Source organism: Brugia malayi (genome assembly GCF_000002995.4).
Source record: "Brugia malayi strain FR3 genome assembly, contig: Bm_v4_Chr1_scaffold_001, whole genome shotgun sequence".
NCBI lineage: Eukaryota > Metazoa > Nematoda > Chromadorea > Rhabditida > Onchocercidae > Brugia > Brugia malayi.
The window spans coordinates 14,178,830-14,200,577 of NW_025062475.1; the positions used below are offsets into that span (position 1 = coordinate 14,178,830).

The 21,748-nt window shown below is 24.2% G+C and overlaps 3 protein-coding genes across 6 annotated transcripts; 2 read left to right on the forward strand and 1 right to left on the reverse strand.

Moving 5' to 3' along the window:
- Positions 1-1,749: 1,749 nt before the first annotated feature.
- On the forward strand, positions 1,750-12,591 carry Bma-trp-2 (Transient-receptor-potential like protein, putative; the record flags this gene model as incomplete). 3 transcript variants are annotated; one of them, XM_043077833.1, is made up of 23 exons in its annotated part: positions 1,750-1,762; positions 2,191-2,326; positions 2,690-2,861; positions 3,104-3,271; positions 3,512-3,688; positions 4,314-4,499; positions 4,819-4,908; positions 5,445-5,589; positions 5,805-5,969; positions 6,199-6,338; positions 6,492-6,681; positions 6,861-6,973; positions 7,402-7,511; positions 8,298-8,493; positions 8,755-8,946; positions 9,263-9,310; positions 9,464-9,565; positions 9,925-10,015; positions 10,380-10,533; positions 11,446-11,497; positions 11,640-11,794; positions 12,267-12,404; positions 12,480-12,591. In XM_043077833.1, 23 exons carry the CDS (start codon positions 1,750-1,752, stop codon positions 12,589-12,591), a joined length of 3,045 nt encoding a protein of 1,014 aa, XP_042933767.1. The 3 variants fall into 3 exon arrangements, with proteins under 3 accessions (XP_042933767.1, XP_042933766.1, XP_042933768.1); XM_043077832.1 differs by having other exon boundaries at positions 5,904-5,969; XM_043077834.1 differs by lacking the exons at positions 1,750-1,762; positions 2,191-2,326; positions 2,690-2,861; ... (6 more) ...; positions 6,199-6,338; positions 6,492-6,681 and having other exon boundaries at positions 6,866-6,973.
- A 469-nt stretch (positions 12,592-13,060) lies between these two features.
- Positions 13,061-16,845, reverse strand: Bm145 (Uncharacterized protein; the record flags this gene model as incomplete). Of its 2 annotated transcripts, none has more annotated exons than XM_043077835.1 (10): positions 13,061-13,062; positions 13,343-13,414; positions 13,556-13,655; positions 13,914-14,053; positions 14,269-14,407; positions 14,667-14,762; positions 15,285-15,362; positions 15,586-15,701; positions 15,791-16,006; positions 16,815-16,845. In XM_043077835.1, coding segments are annotated over 10 exons (990 nt in total). The 2 variants fall into 2 exon arrangements, with proteins under 2 accessions (XP_042933769.1, XP_042933770.1); XM_043077836.1 differs by having other exon boundaries at positions 13,914-14,062.
- Positions 16,846-17,822: 977 nt separating this feature from the next.
- Bma-aip-1 (Uncharacterized protein) lies at positions 17,823-20,049 on the forward strand (the record flags this gene model as incomplete). The annotated part of the gene is made up of 7 exons (XM_043077837.1): positions 17,823-17,880; positions 18,469-18,563; positions 18,709-18,888; positions 19,246-19,358; positions 19,505-19,598; positions 19,720-19,820; positions 19,986-20,049. 7 exons carry the CDS (start codon positions 17,823-17,825, stop codon positions 20,047-20,049), a joined length of 705 nt encoding a protein of 234 aa, XP_042933771.1.
- Positions 20,050-21,748: the final 1,699 nt, after the last annotated feature.

Genomic DNA, 21,748 nt, shown 5'->3' on the forward strand with positions numbered 1-21,748 from the left:
GTTACAAACTTGATTGTATTCGAATAAAATAAAAGTAGATAGGAAAAAATGCAAATTTCATTAGCTAAGTATACTATTTAGAAAGGAACATACCTAATAATGTATTTAATAAATATTTGTAAACTCTTTTCTTTACTGAGATATATTTTAGTCTTAGTCTTATATATATTGTTATGCTAAGTAAAACAAGTGAGTGGTAATTATCAAATCAATATTGAAATTATTTGTTAATTTTTAAATTATCTATTAGCTTATCATTGTCAAGCATACAACATTAATTTATTTCACGGAGTTTGAAGTAGACAAGCTAATACTTTGTTTCATAAAATTGTGATTATACAAGTTATAAAATGGATAATATGAAAAAGAGAAGCTAACTAGCATTTCATAAAAGGATTTTTATCTGAATTAAATATACAACCGTACTATTTGAGATACGATATTTATAACTACGGTACTTAAGGACAGCATTAATAAGTATGATGTTTAAGTGACTGTAGTTATAAATAGAATATTCAGGGTTGGTATTCATAGTCGTAACATTTAAAGTAGTATTTCAGAAATAGTAATAAATACATAATAGTTAAAAGATTGGACATAAATAGAGTATTTAAAGACAATATTCAAAAAATAACATTTAAGTTATTCTTTTGAAAAAAAAAAATCATTTATGCAAATTGTAATTAATATGTCACAGTTCTAAATTCTGATCAAAGTTTTGAATAGAAACATTTTCGATCAAAATTATTAACAAATAGTCATTAAATAATTAGAAATGCAGTATTTGAAGGCCGTATTCATAAATATAACATTTAAAAGTCTGTATTAGAAATACAGTAGCTAAGGACAGTATCCACAAGCATTTAAAAACTGTGTTATAAATACGCTTACTGTAAATACAGTACTAGCAAAATACAGTACTTTATAAACATAGCAATTTCAATATTCATAAATGTTGCATTTGTGGGTCTGTAAGGATAATATTCAAAAAATAAAGCGTTTAGGAATCTGTTAATATATACTTTATTTATAAGTAGTACTTATAAACAATATTTAAACGGTAAAACATTTAAGAGATTACATTTATAAACATAGTATTACGATATTCATAATGATGACATTTAAGGAATTGTATTTAATAAGGAGAAAATTAAAGAATGAATTGAATCGAAGGCATAGTATAAAATTATTTGTCAAATTCAAAGTCATACAATAAATGATGATGCATGGATGAGGAACAACTGTTGTATTTGTTGAAATCATTTATTTTATCATCGCTCATCATTGCAAAAAAAGTTGGAAAAAGCAATAAATGTATTATTTGTTACTTCATTTGCTGTTATTATTCGCTTACTTTAGTTTAAATAAATATCTCGAAAAATTTTTTCCAATTTTTATGACTATTTTCGTTTTTTTTCTCTTCTTTTTTCAAAAAAAAAAAAAAGAATTCGAAACATTACAATGGACAAAAATTTGTGTTATGTGAAAATAGTGAATGGATAAAAGTAAGCTCAAAAGAAAAAATCGATTAGTTTAGAGTGATGATTTTTGCTTTAAACGATAACAATATCATCGTTTCAAATTAAATGTATGCCTGATGTATTGAAATTATATATTTTCATATTGTTTATTCGAGAATTTTTTCAAATTTTCATTTCTTGACAATTGACAAATTTATTTTATTAAATTCAAGCCAATATGTGATATTGAAATAATATTTTGCTATTCAAAAAAAGGTATTATCAAACAATGAGGAAATTCAGTAAGTTTTATCATTTTCTTTCTTTTTTTTTTTTTTAATAGAAATAATTTTTGTCATATTTTTATCATTCTCTTCTTTTTTTTTTCGTAAAGATAATTTTATTTATTTGTTTACAAAATGAAAGAAAAAAAAAATAATCTGTTGCTTTCCGTTACGTCAAATGTGTTAAAACTAAAGTATCATAAGTTTGTTACACTATGATACTATTATTTGTGACAAACATTCAAACATTTAATTGATATTGTATAAATCAGTACTTTATGCTACTGTTATCATTAGTTGATAATTTTCTATGCTTTAATTGATATCTTTAGTTTCATAAACTTTTAAATTTGGTTAAAATTTTGTTTTGGTTTTCAATTTCTAATTTAATTTCTTCACTTTCTCATTAAATTTCAGTTTGAAAATAAAATTGTATGATATTTTAGCACAAGATGCTGGTTTATATGAGAAACAATTTCTATTGTCAGCTGAACGAGGTGATCTTGAAAGTGTTCGGAAGTTACTAGAAATTTATAAATCCACCAGAGCATTTAATATTAATTGTTTAGATCCGCTAAGAAGGTTGCTTTAAAAAAATTTCTTGAAAAAAAAAAAAAAAAAAACAAAAAGCAAATCAATAAGAAATTTCGTTTTTTTTTTACCGGAATTAAATTTATTAAATATACTCCTTTAGTAGTAAAATTATTTTGTAAAATAATTGTAATTTAATTTTTTTTTTTTTTTTTGATATGATTGTAGTAAATATTTTGCAAAGAATGACAAATAATTCTAGGAAAAAAAAAAGAAAACGACAAGTCAATAAGAATTTTTTTACCAAAATTAAATTAATTTATAGTGAAATTTATTTTGTCTGAAAATTAAAACAATGATTTAAATTTTTTGCTATGAATTTGAATTTTATTTTCATAATTTGATTATTTATAGATCAGCACTTCATATAGCTATCGAAAATGGCAATATTGAATTGATCGAATTGCTATTAGATTATAATATTAATACTGGCGATACTATCCTACATGCTATCATAAATGAAAATATTGAAGCAGTTGAAATACTCTTGGAGCATTTAGAAAAAATTGGAAAATTCACGCCTGAAGTTAGTAGCTAATAAATTTGTTAGCTTAAATTTATTGCATTTATTGCACTGTAAGCTAATTAATGCTTTCATTTAATTTAGCAAATTTCATTTAATTTAATTGCTTAATTAAATAAAAGTTTTATTTGATGCTCCATTATTATTATTTGTAGTAAAATGAAATTCAAATTTTTGTTTATTTCAGAAAAAGAAAAAAAAAAAAAGAACTTCAAGTTATACTTTAATTTTATCAATTATTTTAGACTCAAGGTGTTGAAATTACTGCACATTCAGTATTTACATCTGATATGACACCAATTATTCTTGCTGCACATAAGAATAATTATGAATGTATAAAATTACTACTCGATAAGAAAGCTACCATACTTCATCCACATGATATACGATGTTTATGCAAAGAATGTGTGCAAGTAAACAAAACTTTTCTATTTATTGTTTTTTTTTTTTTTTTTTTTTATAAAATAGTAAAATGTGTTTTAAAATGAAAAAAGCTTTTTTGAAAATATTTTCTTACAATTAATGCAATCAATTTATAAATTTTGAATTTCCCAAAAATATTTGATAAGTTTTTTAAGAAAATTATTTTGAAAGAAGTTAATTTTAACAGAATGAGTTTTTTTTTTTTTAAATTTTAATTTTAATATTTACAGGCTAAAGCAGAAGATTCATTATGTTTCTCACGATCACGTATTAACACGTATCAAGCGTTAACAAGTCCATCACTTATTTGCTTATCATCAAAAGATCCAATATTGTATGCATTTGAGCTTAGCTATGAGCTTCGACGATTATCAAATGTTGAAAATGAATTTCGAAATGAGTATCAAGTGAGTTTATTCAACGAAATAGTTTTAAAAAAGTTTTTTTTTTTCTTCTTATTTCTTAATTGATCAAAAGCTAAATTAAACTAATGTAATGCTATAATTTCTAAAGTTTAATTAAAGATGAAATTTGTTCAAAAAATTGAAACATTCAAAAAAAAAAAAAAAAAAATTGGGAATGAAAATTGTGAATTCATAGAAAAAATATTTACTAATTTTGCTTGACAATACAACTTTTACAAATTCAAGTATTTCGTTTAGTTTTAAAAAATTTTTTTTGGTGAACATTTTGCACTTTTTCTTTCCATTTTTTTTTTTTTTGAAATATTAAATTAATTAAAACGTTTGATTTATTTCTGCCAATAATTAAGTTTGTTTTTTTTTTTTGAAAAGAGGCGGAAAAAAATTTATAAATTATTCATATTGTTTGAGTTTGTTTTTATAAATTAGTCATATGTGTTTTTAAATACTTTAACTATAAAATGTTCAACAAATGGTTTGAATGATCAATATTTGAATATTGCTAATATTAAATGAAAAAATTTATTTTAATAATGAAAGGTTATCAAATCAGACAAATGATAACAATCGCTATTTTTAGTTGTTCAAATGATATCTGAGATATTTACAGGAACTAAGTCGAAAATGTCAATCATTTAGTGTAAATATGTTAGAACAAGTACGTGGATCTAAGGAATTAGAAATTGTCCTCAATCATACGACAAATGCATGGGAAGAAGTAACCGAAAGAAAGAGTGCTAATTTTTATCAGAATTTAGCAAGGCTAAAGCTTGCTATTAAACTTAGACAAAAAATTGTAAGTTATTTATCAAAAATTTTGAATTGGAAGTAATTCAAAAGAAAAAGAAAGATTGAAAGTTGAGGAAAAAAAATGATAATAACTGAAATAAGCAATCATTTCATATGCAAATGCTAATTCTAATCATTATTCCAATTTTTGATTATTCAAAAAAAAAACTGAATTTAAACAATGAAATTAATTCTAACATTAATATTTATTAATTAGTTGCATTGATGAATTCTTTCAATTAATTATGTTTATTGAAATAACTGATGATAATGTTTTTGATTAAATTATTGATAATATCTGATAACTATTAGTGGTGATATTTCAGTTCGTTGCACATCCAAATTGTCAACAATTATTATCAGCAATATTTTATGATGGACTTCCCGGTTTTCGTGATCGTCGAATTATCACAAAAGTTGTCATTTGTTGATTGCACTTGGAATGATCGCTTAGTAATATGAAAATATTTTCAAATCTCTAAAATATCTCACAATTTTTCTTTAAAATTATAAACAAAACATACATAATCGAAAAAATTCAAAATTTTTCAAATGTTTGTTATTTGATTGCGACATTTCATTCTCATTCTGTCATATTTCTACATTATACTCTTTATATCATTAATTTGAACTTAACTATGCTTATTAAATAGAAATTCATTAAGCATTATGGAATAATTAACGAAAAAGAGATTTTTAATAATTGAATTAATAATTGAAATTAATAATTGTATAATTGAATTAATAATGATTGTAAATAAATAATTAAATTAATAATTGTATCTTATTAATAAATGAATTAGAAAGAAAATTTGCTGACATTTGAAAAGAAGATTCACTTTTTTTTTCTATTTTACTAGGAAAATATATTTTTTTTTTTTTTTTTAAAGTAAAGTCTAACTTTTAAAGGTTGAAATTTTCTATTAGTTTAAAAAAAAAAAAAAAATTTCAGATGTTAATCATTTTGGGTGTATCAATAGCTTCGCCATTATTAGCTATAATTTATCTTATTGCGCCCAAATCATCGTTTGGTGAATTTGCCCGACGACCGTTTATCAAATTTTTATGCCATTCAGCTTCATATTGTTTTTTTCTTTGTTAGCTATACTTTTCCTTTTTTTTTCTTCAAACTCAAAATATTTACCAAAAAAAAAAAGGAAAAAGGAAAAAGGAAAATTATTTGTTAATATAAGAAAAAAATTGAAATAAACTTTCAAAAAAAAAAAAAATTGTTGTTAAATTTTTAAAATTTGTTAATATAATATAGCAAAGAAATTAATTAATTGCCATTTAATAAATTAAATATTTTTAGTTTTACTTATTCTTGCTAATCAACGAATCAATTATGATTTAATTTTTGGTACAAAATCAGTATCAACCATCCATAAAAATGATTATGATGATGATATAGATCGTAAAGAAGTACGTGGACCACCACCAACACTCGTTGAATTAGCTATTCTAACATGGGTTTTTGGTTAGTTATAATTAATTTTCATTTTCGCTTTTTTTTTTTTAATTTATAGCTCAATCAATTTTATCTATTTGATATGAGTAATAACTTAGTAACAAATTAATTTTTTGTTATTTAAATAAATTGAATAATTATCATTAATTTTGTGCATGTTTTCAATGATAAAAAAATAAAAAATAATTAGCAATAATTTATTGAAAATAAAAATTTACGCACAAAAATTATTTTTTAGGTTTGGTATGGGTTGAAATTAAGCAATTATGGAATGAAGGCCTTTGTGATTATTGTTCAGATTTGTGGAATATTCTTGACTTCATAACTAATGCATTGTATTTATGTACCGTTGCACTTCGAATTGTTGCTTATTTGCAGGTTTTAAATTATTTTTTTTTTTTTTTAAATTTTATCATAAAATTTATTGCATTTTAATTTTCTTTTAATTTATTTCTTATAGCAATTAAAAAAAAAAGAATGTAAGAAGAATTTAAAAAGTTTCAAAAAAAAAAAAAAAGTTTTTTTTTTTAGGTTGAAGCTGAAATTCGCAATCCACAAATGCGACATTTGGGACGTCGCATTTTACGACGCGATTGGGATGAATGGGAACCAACGCTTATCTCAGAATGCGCTTTTGCAACGGCTAACATTTTCTCATCTTTAAAAATGATTCATATCTTTACTGTTAATCCACATCTTGGGCCACTTAGGATATCACTTGGTTATTGCTAGGCTTTTTTTTTTTTGACAGTTGATAAATTCAGATATTATAATTGATCATTTATTGTAATAAAAAAAAAGAAAAAAGGAAAAAAAAAATTTACAAACAAAATAAAAATTATGGCTTTTAATTTTTTTTTTTTTAAATTTGTAAAATTTATATTTTTTGATAAATTTCAGGTCGTATGGTTTTGGACATTGTCAAATTTCTTCTCATTTATTTTCTTGTTTTATTTTCGTTTGCATGTGGCTTAAATCAATTGTTGTGGTACTATGCAGCAATGCGTCAGCAGGTATTTTCACTTCAATCATTATAAACAATCATAGATCATATCATATCATATCATATCACAATGTTAGCTGTTCGATGAGTTAAAGAGAGCGTCAAGGATTTATATATTTGTAAAGTTCTACTAGTCAATTTTTAGTTCAGATTAATTAATTTTTCAATAAATTATGTTTAAATTTGTATACTTTTAATCAAAACAAATAACATATATAAAACTTCTAATTTTCTAAAATTTTTCCATTATTTAAAAACATTTCACATGTAAAATTTACACTTTTATAAACAAAAATCTTCAAACTTTGTAAAATTTAAATATTTTTTGTGCATTTACAAATTTTGCAAAAATTTTGAATACTATTATTATTACCAAATTTTTGACAATATTTGATAGATGGTAAAAAATAATTTCATTTTTTTTTTTTTTTTTTAAAGGAATGTGAAAAGTATCAATCAATGATTAATAGCTCAACGCAGAATATTCCAATAAAAGAACTAATTCGAATGGAGGAATCATGTGATCCAAAATATCGCTCTTGCGAAAGGTTTAGTAATTAAAACAATTCCCATTTCAATTAATTTTATTCATTTGTAAAAATATCTATAATGAAATCTTTTCCTTTTCTATTCGTTTTGTTTTATATATTAAACATTGAAAGAAAAAAAAAAAAAAACGAAACAAAAATATGAAAAATAATGAAGTGAATTCTCTCATTTATAATACTTTAAAGCTAAATGATTTAATATTAAGATAATAATATATAATATTATACATAATATTAATAATACTAAAATAATAATAATAATAAAATATACTCCACAAAATAATTAATTATAAGATAATTTTATAATCTCTAAGAGTAATTAACAACGAACAATGGGAAAACGAAAGAAAGTGAAATTGAAATATGAATGAAATTCATGTTCATAATTTAATGGAAATAATTAATAATTTAATAACAATAGTAGTGATAATGGTAATAATAATAATAATAATAATAATAATAATAATAATAATAATAATAATAATAAATGAACAAATATAGCAATAATAGTAGATAAATCAATAGTAAATAACAATAATAAATAATGACAATAATGATAATAATAATAAATAGTAATGACAACATTATTATTGTTCCAATATTATTAGTTATTATTAGTACATTACTATATGATAATATATTATAATAGTAATACATTAATAATGTTGTAACAATATTTACTAATATTATTATTTTAATAATTATTAATATTTAATAATAATTACTATAATAGCAGTAATATTATTATAACATTGCTAATATAATACTTATTATAATTACATTTAGCTTATACAATTCGATGGAAACCTTGTTCTGGTCATCATTTGGAATAATCATTCTGGAACAGTTGGATATCGTCGAGTCACACGGACCTACCAAGTGGACAGGTCGAACTATCCTTGGCTGTTATTGTTGTTGTTCAGTGATTGTTCTCCTCAATATGCTTATCGCTATGATGAGCAATTCATATCAGGATATCTTTGTAAACAAATAAATTCTTTATTTGTTCCTTTCTTTAATGTAAAGAAATTGACTACAAAATTTTTACGTTTTTATTGAAGTAATCATTATTTGCCTTATTAATTCTCCTTTTTTTTTTCTGTTTATAATTATTTAAATTCTTTTTTTTTTTTTTTTTGATATATCCTTTTTTTCATGTTGAAAAAGTTAAATTTCATCAAAGATTTCTTTTATCTTTCATGTAGATTGTTTTGTTTTTGTTTTTGTTTTTTGTTTTCTTTAGAATCAAGCAGATGTTGAATGGAAATTTGCTCGAAGTAAACTTTGGATTGAATATTTTGATGATACAGCAACACTTCCACCACCATTCAATATGATTCCAAGTCCAAAAAGTTTATTTTATTGTGTTCAGTGGTGTTTAGAAAGTATTTATCAATCGAATCGAACTATTGGTTTTAATTTTCGTAGTACACGGGTTAGTTGACGGAAATATTTCTCTCTTCCTTTTTGTCTTTTAATTTATTTTATTTTTCCATTTTCTTTTTGAATGCAAAAAAAAAAAAAAAATGAGAATACGATTTATCTTGAATTATAAATAAAATGTTATAATTATTGAACTATAAAAAAAAAAAACGTTAACATTAGTGTTTTAAACAGCAAAAATTTCGGTTTAATTAAAATTCTGATAATTTCAAATTTTTTAAATAAATGCTTCTTTAACAATAAATATTGCATGATATTAGTGCTTGATAATTCATTTGTTAATTTATAAAGTAAGAATTATTTTTCAGAATCAAAAAATTCTCAAAACAATCAATAAACGAGAAAACAATTATCGAGTAAGTTATTAAATGATTATATAATGCTAGCACAGATATCATAATGAAATAAAAATATGAAACAATTAATAATTGATATTAAATTACTCTTAAAAAGTCTTAAATTCTTATTCAAAGTTTTTTTTTTTTTTTTTTTTTTTACTGAAATTTTAGTTTGTAATGCGAAATTTGGTAAAACGATACATTTCTCATTTGCAACGTAGTAAACAACAAACTGAAGGTATTACTGAAGATGATATAGCAGAAATTAAACAGGTACTTTTATTTTGGATTATTTATTTTGAATTTAGTTTGAGTATTTCAACTGTTTATTTAATATTTGATTCAAATGTTTTAATTTTTTTCTAAGCAATTGTATACATTAAGAATTTTCAATTTATTTGGATTAAATAAAAAGATTATTATCAAAATTTATAAAACATGTAGTAAGAGTTGGATCAATTATCAAATCTAATTGCTTTATTAGTTTTATTATTTCCCTTATTAATTTAATTTTAATATGAAAAAAAAAAATAGTGGCATAAATTAATATAAAAAAAAAAAAAATGGTTAAAATATTATAATGAAATAAGTTCAATTTTTTCTTAGATACAATACAACTGTAATGATTTTAGGATATTAGTGCTTTTCGATATGAGCTACTTGGTATACTTCGAAATGCTGGTTTCGATACTGGTCATGCTGATCTCAGACAAGAAACAATTTGTTTGTTTACAAAGAATATTATCTTTTCGTTTTGTTTTGTCTTTTAAAATTTTCTTTGAAAAAATTTAAATTTGCTTATTTCTTGTCAGTTTATAATATCTATTTGCTATTTTATAACAAAAACCAACGAACATCCAATCAATATCTCCAAAATAAAATATTAAAAAAAAAAAAAAATGAATTTTATCATGTATGAATTTGCTTTTCTTTCTTTCCTTGTTTATTTATTTATTTATTTATCTCTTTATTTATTCATTTATTTATTTCATTTATTCATGAAAGTAAGTATTTTCACACCATATTATAAATTCGAAAATTTATATTTTGCAACTTTTCATACATAATCACTCATAGTGATTTGCAGCTCGAAGTAAGAAACGGAGTTTAATGGCGGAACGTCGATTACTAAGCGGTGTAACGGAATCGATGAGTATTCCGATGCCGGAACGGTTACTAAATGGTACCAGCGATGATGATGAAACAGATGAACCATACGAGGTTGATCGAAAAGAACGCAGGTTTCTTTAATCAATTTCTTTGTTTATTAATATTAATTAATTGTTTATGACTAATAAATTCCTTAATCTTTTGCATTTAATAATTTCTTTCTTTTCATTTTTATTTTTTGAAAAGCATTGTCAATTTTTGATTTACCAAAATTTTATAAAATTTTTAATGTTAACTAACCAGGTACACGTGAAACTTGTCATTGATTATAATATTTATTAACTTATTATTTATTATATATATTTTCATATGTATTCATGTTTGTGTCTACTAATATAATTATTATAATTGTAATACTAATAACGATAATAATAATAATAATAGTAATGAACAATAATAACAATAATAATAATAGTAATCACTATTACTATAAAATCATATTTTTTGTTTTCATGTATATCGATATAAGTATATATTATCATAAAACTTATTTTTATAATGTATACAAATATAATTTGTGCTAATTCATTGTTTAGATAGCTTTTGCCAATATCACTTATAGTAATTGTGCTGAAATAAATGTTTTGCTGAATGAAGGACTAATAATTGCTTACTATAAAATTTTTAAAGGAAAAAAGTTAAACTTTAAGTAATTTAATTATATTAATAGATATGTGTGTGACTAATATTTCGTTCATTCCTATCAATTCTTTTTTACACACTTAGTTCTCTTTTATCAAACACATATTAATTTCATGATAAGACAAAATAGAAGTTTTCAGAGAAGAATCATCTAATTAAAAAAGAAAGAAACTTTAAAATTTTAATGAAAGAAGAAAATGAAAAAATGGGAAGAGTAATGTTTTGTTGCTATATGTTGTCACTAATTTTTCTTCTTGAGAAAAAAAGGAGAAAAAAAAAAGAGAAAACAAAAAGCATCATCTATATTTTTAATTACATTTCACTTATATCAAAATTTCCAGAGGTTTACCCGTTCCGATGCCAGCAGTGAAATTTGCAAGCAGACTTAAGAAGGTATATTTAGGTCATCAGTCATTCATCTCTTTTATTATGTACTTCTTTCTACACTTTATTTAAGTACCATTTGCAACGTAAATAATAGGTAATAAAAAATGAAAAAAATATATGTATGTATATAAATGGTACACATTGTTAGGTATTACCATATGCAAAAACGAGAGATGCTGTAATTAAGCCACGTTTTGTGAGGAATGCACCAACTTCATGGCCGTTTATTTCGCGTGGTTTGGAAAGAAATCTTAACGCTTTGATTGATGTTTACTCTCTACCTGCTGATATGAAGCCATCAAAGTAATTTTTCATTCAATATTTTCCTTCAAATATGCTAAAAATTGCATTTCCCTTCCAATTTTTTTAAAATATTAAAAATGACGGCGAGATTACGTTTTTCACTCCAACCGCACTTGGAGTAGCGTAACGAGTCGACGGACTAACAATCCAAAACATGGCCTGATTGGCGAATCAATAATCCGCGACACGGCCTTAGCTAAATTTGTTCAGTAACATTGATTGCAGTGAATTCAATGGTTTATTAGGTGATGTTACGATGATTTGGTCATTGTGAACGTTTGCATCCCATTTTCATTTGAAATAAAATGACACCATTGCATGGAGCAGTATTGATTTCAGCAATTATTTTTTAAATTAGTTTTTGTAATTTAGTACTTCCCTACCTAAATGATAAGAATGATACTTGTTTATTTTCATATTATCTATTTTTTTAATTGTATATTTCTTGTTTTATTATATTTTTTGTTTTGAGAGTGGCACGATCAACGGTTAATTCTCATGCTATTCAAAGCACGGGTGAAGATGATGACGATCTGGAGCTAGTTGTTGATAGTGATGAGGGTGATAGCGTTGATAATGATAGAAAAGATGATGTCATGAGTCAGAGCAGGTTTGGTTTAAATACTTATAATAATATTGAGATTCTTTTTTTTTTTGCTTAAAATTTAACCTTTCATTTTTGCAGTGATAAAGTGAATCAAAGACTGGGTGGCATTTCGAAGAAAAAACATCATTATAATACACAGAGTATTTCTTTGGAAATGGATTATCAAGAAGATCCACCATTTAAGTTATAATACAAAGAAAGTGATTTCTTTTTTTTTTTGCTCTTTTTTCCATTTTTTTTTCTTTTTTTGTTAAGAAAATATAAAAATTTTTGTTATTGCATGAATACATATATTGAAATAATGAAAGATTGAAAAGATAACATGAAAATGAAAAATGAAATATGAATGTTGGAGGAATTGTTGTGTTAAGAATTTGTTAGAAAATATACAAGAAAAAAGGGAAAGAAGCTGAATAAATTATTCATAAAATGTGATAAATAATTGCTGGATTTATTCACATAAAAATTATGATTATAAATTATATACAGTTCATATTATATCTTCTGAAACATTCAATTCCATTGTCATAGTATAATTATTAATTAAGAGAAAAAAATTAAAAGTTAACAAAGCAAAGTGAAGAAAAGAAAGATGCGTGATGAATTTTTCAAATTGTTCACTAATCCATCAAGTAATAGAATGGTTCAGGTGAATTAGTTTCTGGAATTATATACTGTGATTATAATAATAAATGAATAGGTTAGTGAATGGATCAAAGATTATTATATTTAGTTGATTTTATTTATTGATAATTTGCTTATTTATATTTATCACTTTTTTATTTTTATTCCTTTTGATCTTCATATTTAGTAACTTTATTATGTAATTAAACATCGAAATTTTGGCCTAAAAAATTTCTTAAAAAAAGCACGGCTTAGAATTAACCAATTGGAGTAATTCAATTATTTTGATGCAATAAAAATGAAACTATGAAACTTACACTTAAAATTTGAGACAAGAAAAAGCGCTCCGAGGAGAAGCATTTTATCTCTTGCAGTGATATTTCGTGGGACTGAAATTTTTTTTTTTTTTTTTTCATATTATAATTTTGATATGCAATATATGCAGAATTCGTCATACACAGGTAGCTCATTTTTGTGCTTTTCGTCAAGAACTTCAAATAAATTAAGAGAAATAATTGAACTCAGCTAACATGAAATATTGAAATTGTCAACAGTTGTAATTTTATCACTTGTTTTCGCCCATTCCTTTGTGATAATACCAATAAGAATGTTTTTATTTGCTGATATCACCTAATATTAGCATAATAATCGTAAAATTTACAATACAATATCAAAAACAATATTTACTTTTTATCATTTTTTTGTTATAATTTTACTTACAGTTAAACTGCAAATCAAATTAAATTCCTTGTTTATTAAATCTTTCATTAGTATTTCTTCCTATAAAACTATTCCCTAGATTACCAAATATATTATATCATATCATACTATATCAATAATCAATAGTCAGTTCTGTTATCAGTAATGAAAAGAATGAAAAAAATATACTTCATACTGTATGTCACAGCAACGACAAGCAAAACAACTAAAGCTACTAGTTGAACCAATAATGAAATATTTCGGATTCCCTCTTGCATCCTTCACTTGATAATATGGTCTGATAAGACTAATTTGCTGGACAACTGCGCCTATAACTTCTCCAATAATCGTCAGTCATGTACCCAATTCATAATAAAGTTAATTAACTACAGTAATTTTAGATTTTATTCAACAAATAATGACATAGTAACAAGTATTGTTAATTGATAATTTAGCTGGTTTTCTTGGTTGAAAAAATCATTATGTATTCAAAATTATCTTATATGTTTAATTTCAATGTATGCAATTTAAAATTTCATTTCACCAATAGGATGCCCTGGTGGTGATTCAATTGTTATCTGAAATGATTTATTGGTTGAAAATATGCAACATGTTGGATAGATACCACATTGTCCACCAAAAAAATTTGAACATGTTAGCAATTTTTCCATCTTTATCACTTCCTGCATTATTTAATTGCTGCTAAGGAATATTATGAAAATGTCACATTATATAAAATTTTTCTAAATTGTCATATGAAATTGAGAAATTATTGGAAAGTTAATAATCGAAATCATGTATATTTAAATTAGAATAATATGAACAATAAGTTTGGAAAGGAAAAACTCTACTCGAGATTAAAACATTAACTCATTTTCTTGAAATACATTGATGATTGAATATTATCTAAAGTTTTTTTTTAGAGTAAATAATAAGCTTTACTTGTCCCACAGAAGTGGTAAAATGTAATTGTAAATATCTTGTTGTCTTGCAATCACATTGACATGTATTGTTTGATGTTTCAAATACATGATAAATCTAAAATTGATATCAGTCTTTTCAGTAGCTTCGTTAGCATTTTTAGCTTCAGTCTTACTATTGTAAACAAAAAAAAAAAAAAGATACTTCAACTAATAGCATAAAATTAAATTGAAATAAAAACGCAAAATTATTTCCTTTATCTCAAGAAAAAAATTGTAACTAATCAAAAACAAAATTGAAAAAAACCGAAAAATTCACTTTCAAGAGATTAATCAATATTGTTGTATTAATAAAATTAAAATTACAGCACTAATGAAATGAAAAAACTTTTCTTTATAATATTTATTATTTCTAATATTTAAAAAAAAAATGTTCCAATAGCGAAAATATTTTAAGATTTGGCATGAATTATTTACATATTAATTGCAATGCTTCACATCATTTACAATTTCTTTTCATAATAAATTTTTTGTAATTTAATACGAAAAAAATTACAAAATTTTAAATTTAAAATTTTGCATTTTTACAATTTTAAGAAATAGAAGTGTTAATTGATGAATGAAGTAATGATAATATTACCAGTTCTCCTTCTATATCTTGAACAACATATCGATTCTCTTGAAGAAAATCAAGAAATGTATCGATTGTATTAGAGTGCTATAATTTAAGCTTTAACTCAATTTAATAATTTAATCTCTATTTACTATAAAATATTCATTGTTTTTTTTTAAGTATTTCAAAAATTATGTCCATTTTAAAGTATTTACTTCATTTAAATGTTGAATGTAATCAAAAAATTTTCTTTTAGTTTCGAAAAAAAAAATTTTTGGTTTCGTTTTCTTATTCAGTATGAAATTTAAAACATAATGGAAATATTTACCCGTCGAATATAAAATTGTTTGAGTGGTTTAAGTCTTAACAACATTTTATAATCATTCATTGATAAACGATCCACTGATAATTTATTATCAATATTCTTTCGTTTTTTTTCCTCCTCTAAATATATTAACTCTGTTATACGAAAATAGATTAGATAATTTGACGAATAAGTAAAATATATTAAAATATTGATGTGATAATTGTACCATTTTTAATATTAGTAATAGTTTGATTATTGATTGAATTTGAGATTTTAGTATTTTTTGAAAAATTCATTTGTGGATAAGGTTGTTTGGTGATAGTAGTAGGTGAAATTGCTGCAAAATATTCCGATTTCGAGTTTGATTCATCATTTTCCAAGATATCAGTATCATTTCCGGAATTATTTCCAATTTTATGATTTCCTTTCTTATCTTGTCTTTCTATAATTAAAAATACTTGCCTTATATGATGATAAAAAATGAAATTAAATGAAATTGAATTGACTTTAGTCGAAATTAGATAAGTTATATATATTAAATAAACTATGGTAAACTAATTAGATAAACTATGATAACTAACTGCATGATCTATGCAAATTTTTTTTACATTAATTAAATTTATCTTTTATACCACTATTAGCAAACTAAATGTTTATTTAAGTAAATGATGAATAAAGGAGGATATCTATGTAGATATATCCGTTCCAATACAAATAGATTATAAGGATAAACAAATGCTTATTATAAGATTGATGAAAGATTAAATATTGGATGATGTCACTTAGCGCCATAAAATTGAATTAACAAAAAGCACAGCTGCTATTAAATTTGAGTGAGAGCACATTATTAGAGGAATTATTGTTTATTAAAAAATAATAAAGCAAATCATAAGCAATAAGAAAAAAAAAATAGATTAGAAGAAGAAATTAATTGGCAAAAGTTAATGACAAAATTAATGGCGAATAGAGGAAAATATTTCATAGCAACTGTTTATATTAGTTTTTAAATTCCTAAATGCATCGTTTTTTTGATATTATATTATAGATTGGAGTAAATTAAAAGCCATTTTAGCATATTTGATCTAATTAGATAGCATAAATTGTTAGGAATATAAAGTTGAAAGATTATGGAGAGAGAGAGAGAGAGAGAGAGTTTTAATTAGTTTACAAGAATTAGAATTTTAAGGTTTATAAATATTAAATATCTCAGAAAAGATGAAACAATATAGACAAGTAAATAAATCATTGACCATTGTCTCGCACTACTGTCATTTTTGACATTATTATGCTTTAGTGATACCGCTGAAAATTCAACAACAACAACAATAACCGTATGTAAACAATCGCTGCTAATAAATAAAAATCTTTTGAAATTATTAAATTTGCATTTTATTTTTCTTTCGAAATTTTTATATCACTTACAAAAGGATGTTGGAAACACGTACGGCTTATTAAAAGACGTACGTGTGTTCATGCACACTTACATTTATGATTGCATGTAATAAGGGTACACGTTGCATGTGACAGAGATACACGTTGGATAAAAGTTTTTTACGGATAAATTTATTTTTCCAATTTTAACACAAATACACGTAAGTCTATGTATGCACGTATATATTTATATGCTTGAATATAACGGAAATAGACGTTAAGTATAAAAGTTTAATGAAAATTTAACTTTGCAATTTTTCATTGTTGCTTATAATTTCTGTTAATAAGCAAGAAAAAAAAAATTTTCTTTTCTTTGAAATTATTAATTTCACATTTTCAAATTCATTCTAACCGTACCATCAAATATTACCCTCTTGACCTTTAACCTTCGCCCTCTGAAGCATTACAAAAAACAGTTAATGAATCATCCATTATGGTAAATACCGTATCCTTCCTTAAATATTACCCAACAAAATTCGAGCATACGCTGTGCGAATAATTTCATAATTTTCAATGATGTCACTTATCATTTGTGATGGTGACTCGTTGGATGTGTGACACGTTTGATTCTTTTTTTTTTCTTTCGAGAATTTTCTGGAAAGGTTCTAGAGCGATAGTAGAGTGATAATACTATATATGAATGTATTGTTATCATCTTTTTTTTGTTGAAATTTGAAAAAAAAATTTTTTTCTCATTGTGATATTATTCGTTTAGTTATCTCATTAGTGACAAACATGTTTCAGGAACGCATTTACGTGAGATCATTTTAAGATTACGTATTGCTATTTACATGAATCATTTTTTCCTTTTCAGATAAAAATATCAAATGACAGAATTTCCTGGTTTTGGCCGTCATTGTAATTTTGATAGCTGTAATTTGTTAGGTAATTTCCTCATTATTATTCAAAATTTTCAAGTGTTATATTTGAACTTGAAGTCAACTGCTCCAATAGCATTTCATTTCATTTGACGTTATTAATAAGCATATCACGTAACAAATTGGTTTATTACACTCTTAATAGGTACATCAGTTTGAGTTTCACTTTCTTGTACGTAAACTCTTCACTTTTCTCTTTTCTTTAATTTTCACATTATTTATTTTTATTGTTGTGATTTATACAGAATGATTGTTTAATAAATACCATATTATTTGATGAATTATATCAAATTAACTTAAAGGAAAAGTATCTTAGTCTGATAGCATGTTAAATGTTTTCTTCATTGCATTTATAGTACTGTGCAGATTGCTATCTTTATCAAGTAGTAATAATCGAATAGTTTAGTTTGAAACTTTCGAAAGCAAAACACTACAATGACATTTTTAACCAGGAGTGCTATGTGAATGAGTTTGATTTGTTCTGAAATTTTGGTTTGAATTAGTAAAATGTCGTTTAGTGATTGCATTTGTGATGTGTTATTTTTAGTCGTTTTTATATGATTTCTTATTTTATATATATATATATAATTTTCAGATTTTCTTCCCATTCGGTGTGATGCATGTAAGAAAGATTTTTGTGCTTCACACTATTCGTATGATGCACACGGGTGTCAATCTTTATATGAAAAGGTGTTATTTCATCTTTATTGTTATTGAAATTAGATTTAAAAAAAAAAAAATTGTAATGAATTTTTCTAATTTCATTATGTATTTATTTCATGCATAGGAAGAGATTTTTTCACAATTAACAATCAATTTTTTGTCGAATTTTTAGGATGTGCAAGTACCAGTATGTCCATTGTGTAATAAGCCAATTCCAGTAGCACGAGGAGAGCGACCAGATAAACAAGTAAGCGATCACATCGATTCGAATTGTGAATCAAATCCCGCGATTGCACTAAAAGGAAAAATTTATACATATCATTGCTCACAACGAAATTGCAAGAAAAGAGAGGTATTTTTCAGTTTTTTTAACAGCACCGTCTTGTGGTATCTTATTCTCAGCTGGAAAATTTTTGTTTGAGAATTAAATACATTTGTGTCTTTTTTGTATTGAGATGCTAAGTAAAGTAAAGACAGATGTTATTTTCTTTCTTTTTTTTTTTTTTTTTTATTTCTGTAGTTGATCATTTTGCTTCGCATTATACGGTTGTCGGGTTTTATTCTTGTAATAATCAACAAATCATTCAGCAACTAGAAATAAAACATTTAGATGTTTTGAGAAATGCAAAAAATCGGATTTTCAGAAGTTTTCGTAGTACTTCTAAGCAATGTTAGCAATCGAGTAAAGTAAACTTAAGTCACGTTTCAGCTTGTTTCTGTTAAGTGTAATCAATGCGGACGAAATTTTTGCCTGAAACATCGATTTCCAGAGGATCATGATTGTATAGAAGTGAAAAGCAAAAAATCACTCTCAAATGCAGCGTATGTTTCATAATCATCTTTTTATTTTCTCTTGACAATTTTTTTATTTGATTCTAATGATTTTTTGATCAAGCACTCATGAATTTAACAAAGGACACATTTATTTTTGCTTTTTTTAATTTATTAGTGCGCTACATCGATTATAGATTAGCTGCTATGCGTCGTAATGAAAGATGTTGCCGGAATGAATCAGCCAAGAAAGAATCAGGCAACAATTCTTCCTTACAAGTTAATTCAGTGGTATGTTTTTTTCTTTTTTTTTGTTCAAATGAAAATTTATATTGCTTTATCCGTCTAGTATGATGTGTGAAATTAAAAATATAACAATTCTATTGTTGGAGCTATTACATCATACTTTTAGTCGGATGATGAAGCACTAGCACGAGCACTGCAAGAACTATTAAATAATTCTGATGAAGGCATGACTCTAGAAGAACGTGACAGAGCTATTGCAGAAGAAATGTAAGTTAAAATATCAATAAGTTCTTAGTTTGAAGGAAAGACTGGATCTATATTGAATATTTCAGATGCTATGTTGAATATTTAGGTGAATGTTTCCTTAATGTCGAATATTTAACATGAAAATTTGAATAGCTAGTATCATTTTGATTGCATGGAAGTTTTCAGGCAACGATTGCAAGGACAGAAAATTCCAGCAAATTCTAATCATGAAAGATGTACTATTTCATAGTAAATTGAATATATTTGGAATTCCGAGTGTTTTTTAAAGTCATTCTTTTTTTTTTTTTTACTTGATTAACTCTAAAATCTTCTTTTTCTTGTTCAAAGGAAGGACGTTTTATCTGCTGAAGAATAGCAAAATGGTAATTTGCGTTTTTTTTTTTCTTTTTGAAATAATTTTATGCCATTGATTCCTTTTTTCACATTTCACTTCTCTATTTTACCAATTTATAATTGATTTCATCTTTTTCTACTTCATTACTTCGGGCCTTCGCTGCATATGCGATTGCGTCTACTGCGATATCACACTTGGATTGTATCAGAAATAATACTGTACATCTCAGGTTGTGTTGTGTTCTTTATTCTTTCATCATTCACATTTCTTGCTCATCTACTTGCAGCATTTCCTATTTGTCATAAATTCTTTCTTTCCATATTGTCAGTGTGATTAATTCGATTTTAATGTCATTTGAAAATATGCTTTTGGTATATTAAGACATTGAGGTGTAGTGGAAACAGGGCATTAAATGCGCATATATAACAAAAAAAATTTCTCCGGAAAGAAATCTCAGATCATGTTGAAAAATTCAAATAAACAATTGTGGAATAATTTTTTTTTTTTAAAACGAAAAAAAAAAAACCCTGTAGTATGAATATAGTTACATTTTTTCGAAAATTTGGTCCTTTTATTCTCCCTTTAAGATTTCCCATTCATGAAAACTTCTCTTTCAATAGTTAATGAGAGTAATTTTTGAAAGAATGCGTTTACGAAGCATGAAACACGGAAGGCATATTCAATTTTTCTGCTTTCATTTTCTGATGTAATAGTAATAATTACTTTGCTCTGTTTTTTAACGGTTAACATCTTTAATTTCGGATAGAATAACAATTTTAAGCAGTTAGATGAATTAAATCAATTATAATGAATTAGACTATTTATTAGATCATTAATATAAATATTAATGATAAATAATTAGATCATCGTTATGATTCTGATCAAAAAAAAAAGACTCGAAATGAAATGAGGAATTCAAGATGATATATTACTACTACTGTTAGCATATATTTAAAACTTATATTTGTTAAATAGATTCACTGAATTTATTCTCACTTATTGTTTACCATCAATAAATGTTATTCTGTCTATATATTTCATAGAAGAATTTTGTTTACTTTTGAATATGAATGAATGAATAAAAGGTAATGTTCATTTACCTACTCAACAAAGCACGACATTTTACTTTATACTGTGTCAATAATAATAATAATAAGATGACAATTTCACTGTCTATTATGTTTCAAGTTATAATAGCCATTTTTATTAATCAGTTAGTTAGCTAGTTATACGATAAGCATAGATATTTTCGGATGCAAAAAAGTTATTAATAAGGATTGGAAGAGATTTAATGGTATTTTTGAAGTATTATCTAAAATTTTTAATTTATTAGCAATTATCATTAGCTGCATTATTGGAAATTATCATTGAATATTTAATATTACGAAAAATTCTTACTAGTACCTTTCACCTTAATTTCACTTTAATTTTTAAACTTTCACTTTAACTCTTTTAAAAAAAAAATGATACAAATTTAATTTTATGAAAAATAGTAAAGCATAAATTGATTAATGGAAAAATTGTTAGATCTCTGATGATAAATAATTAAAATGTTGTAAATTTATTTTTGAAAAATAAATGAATTAATTTCCGA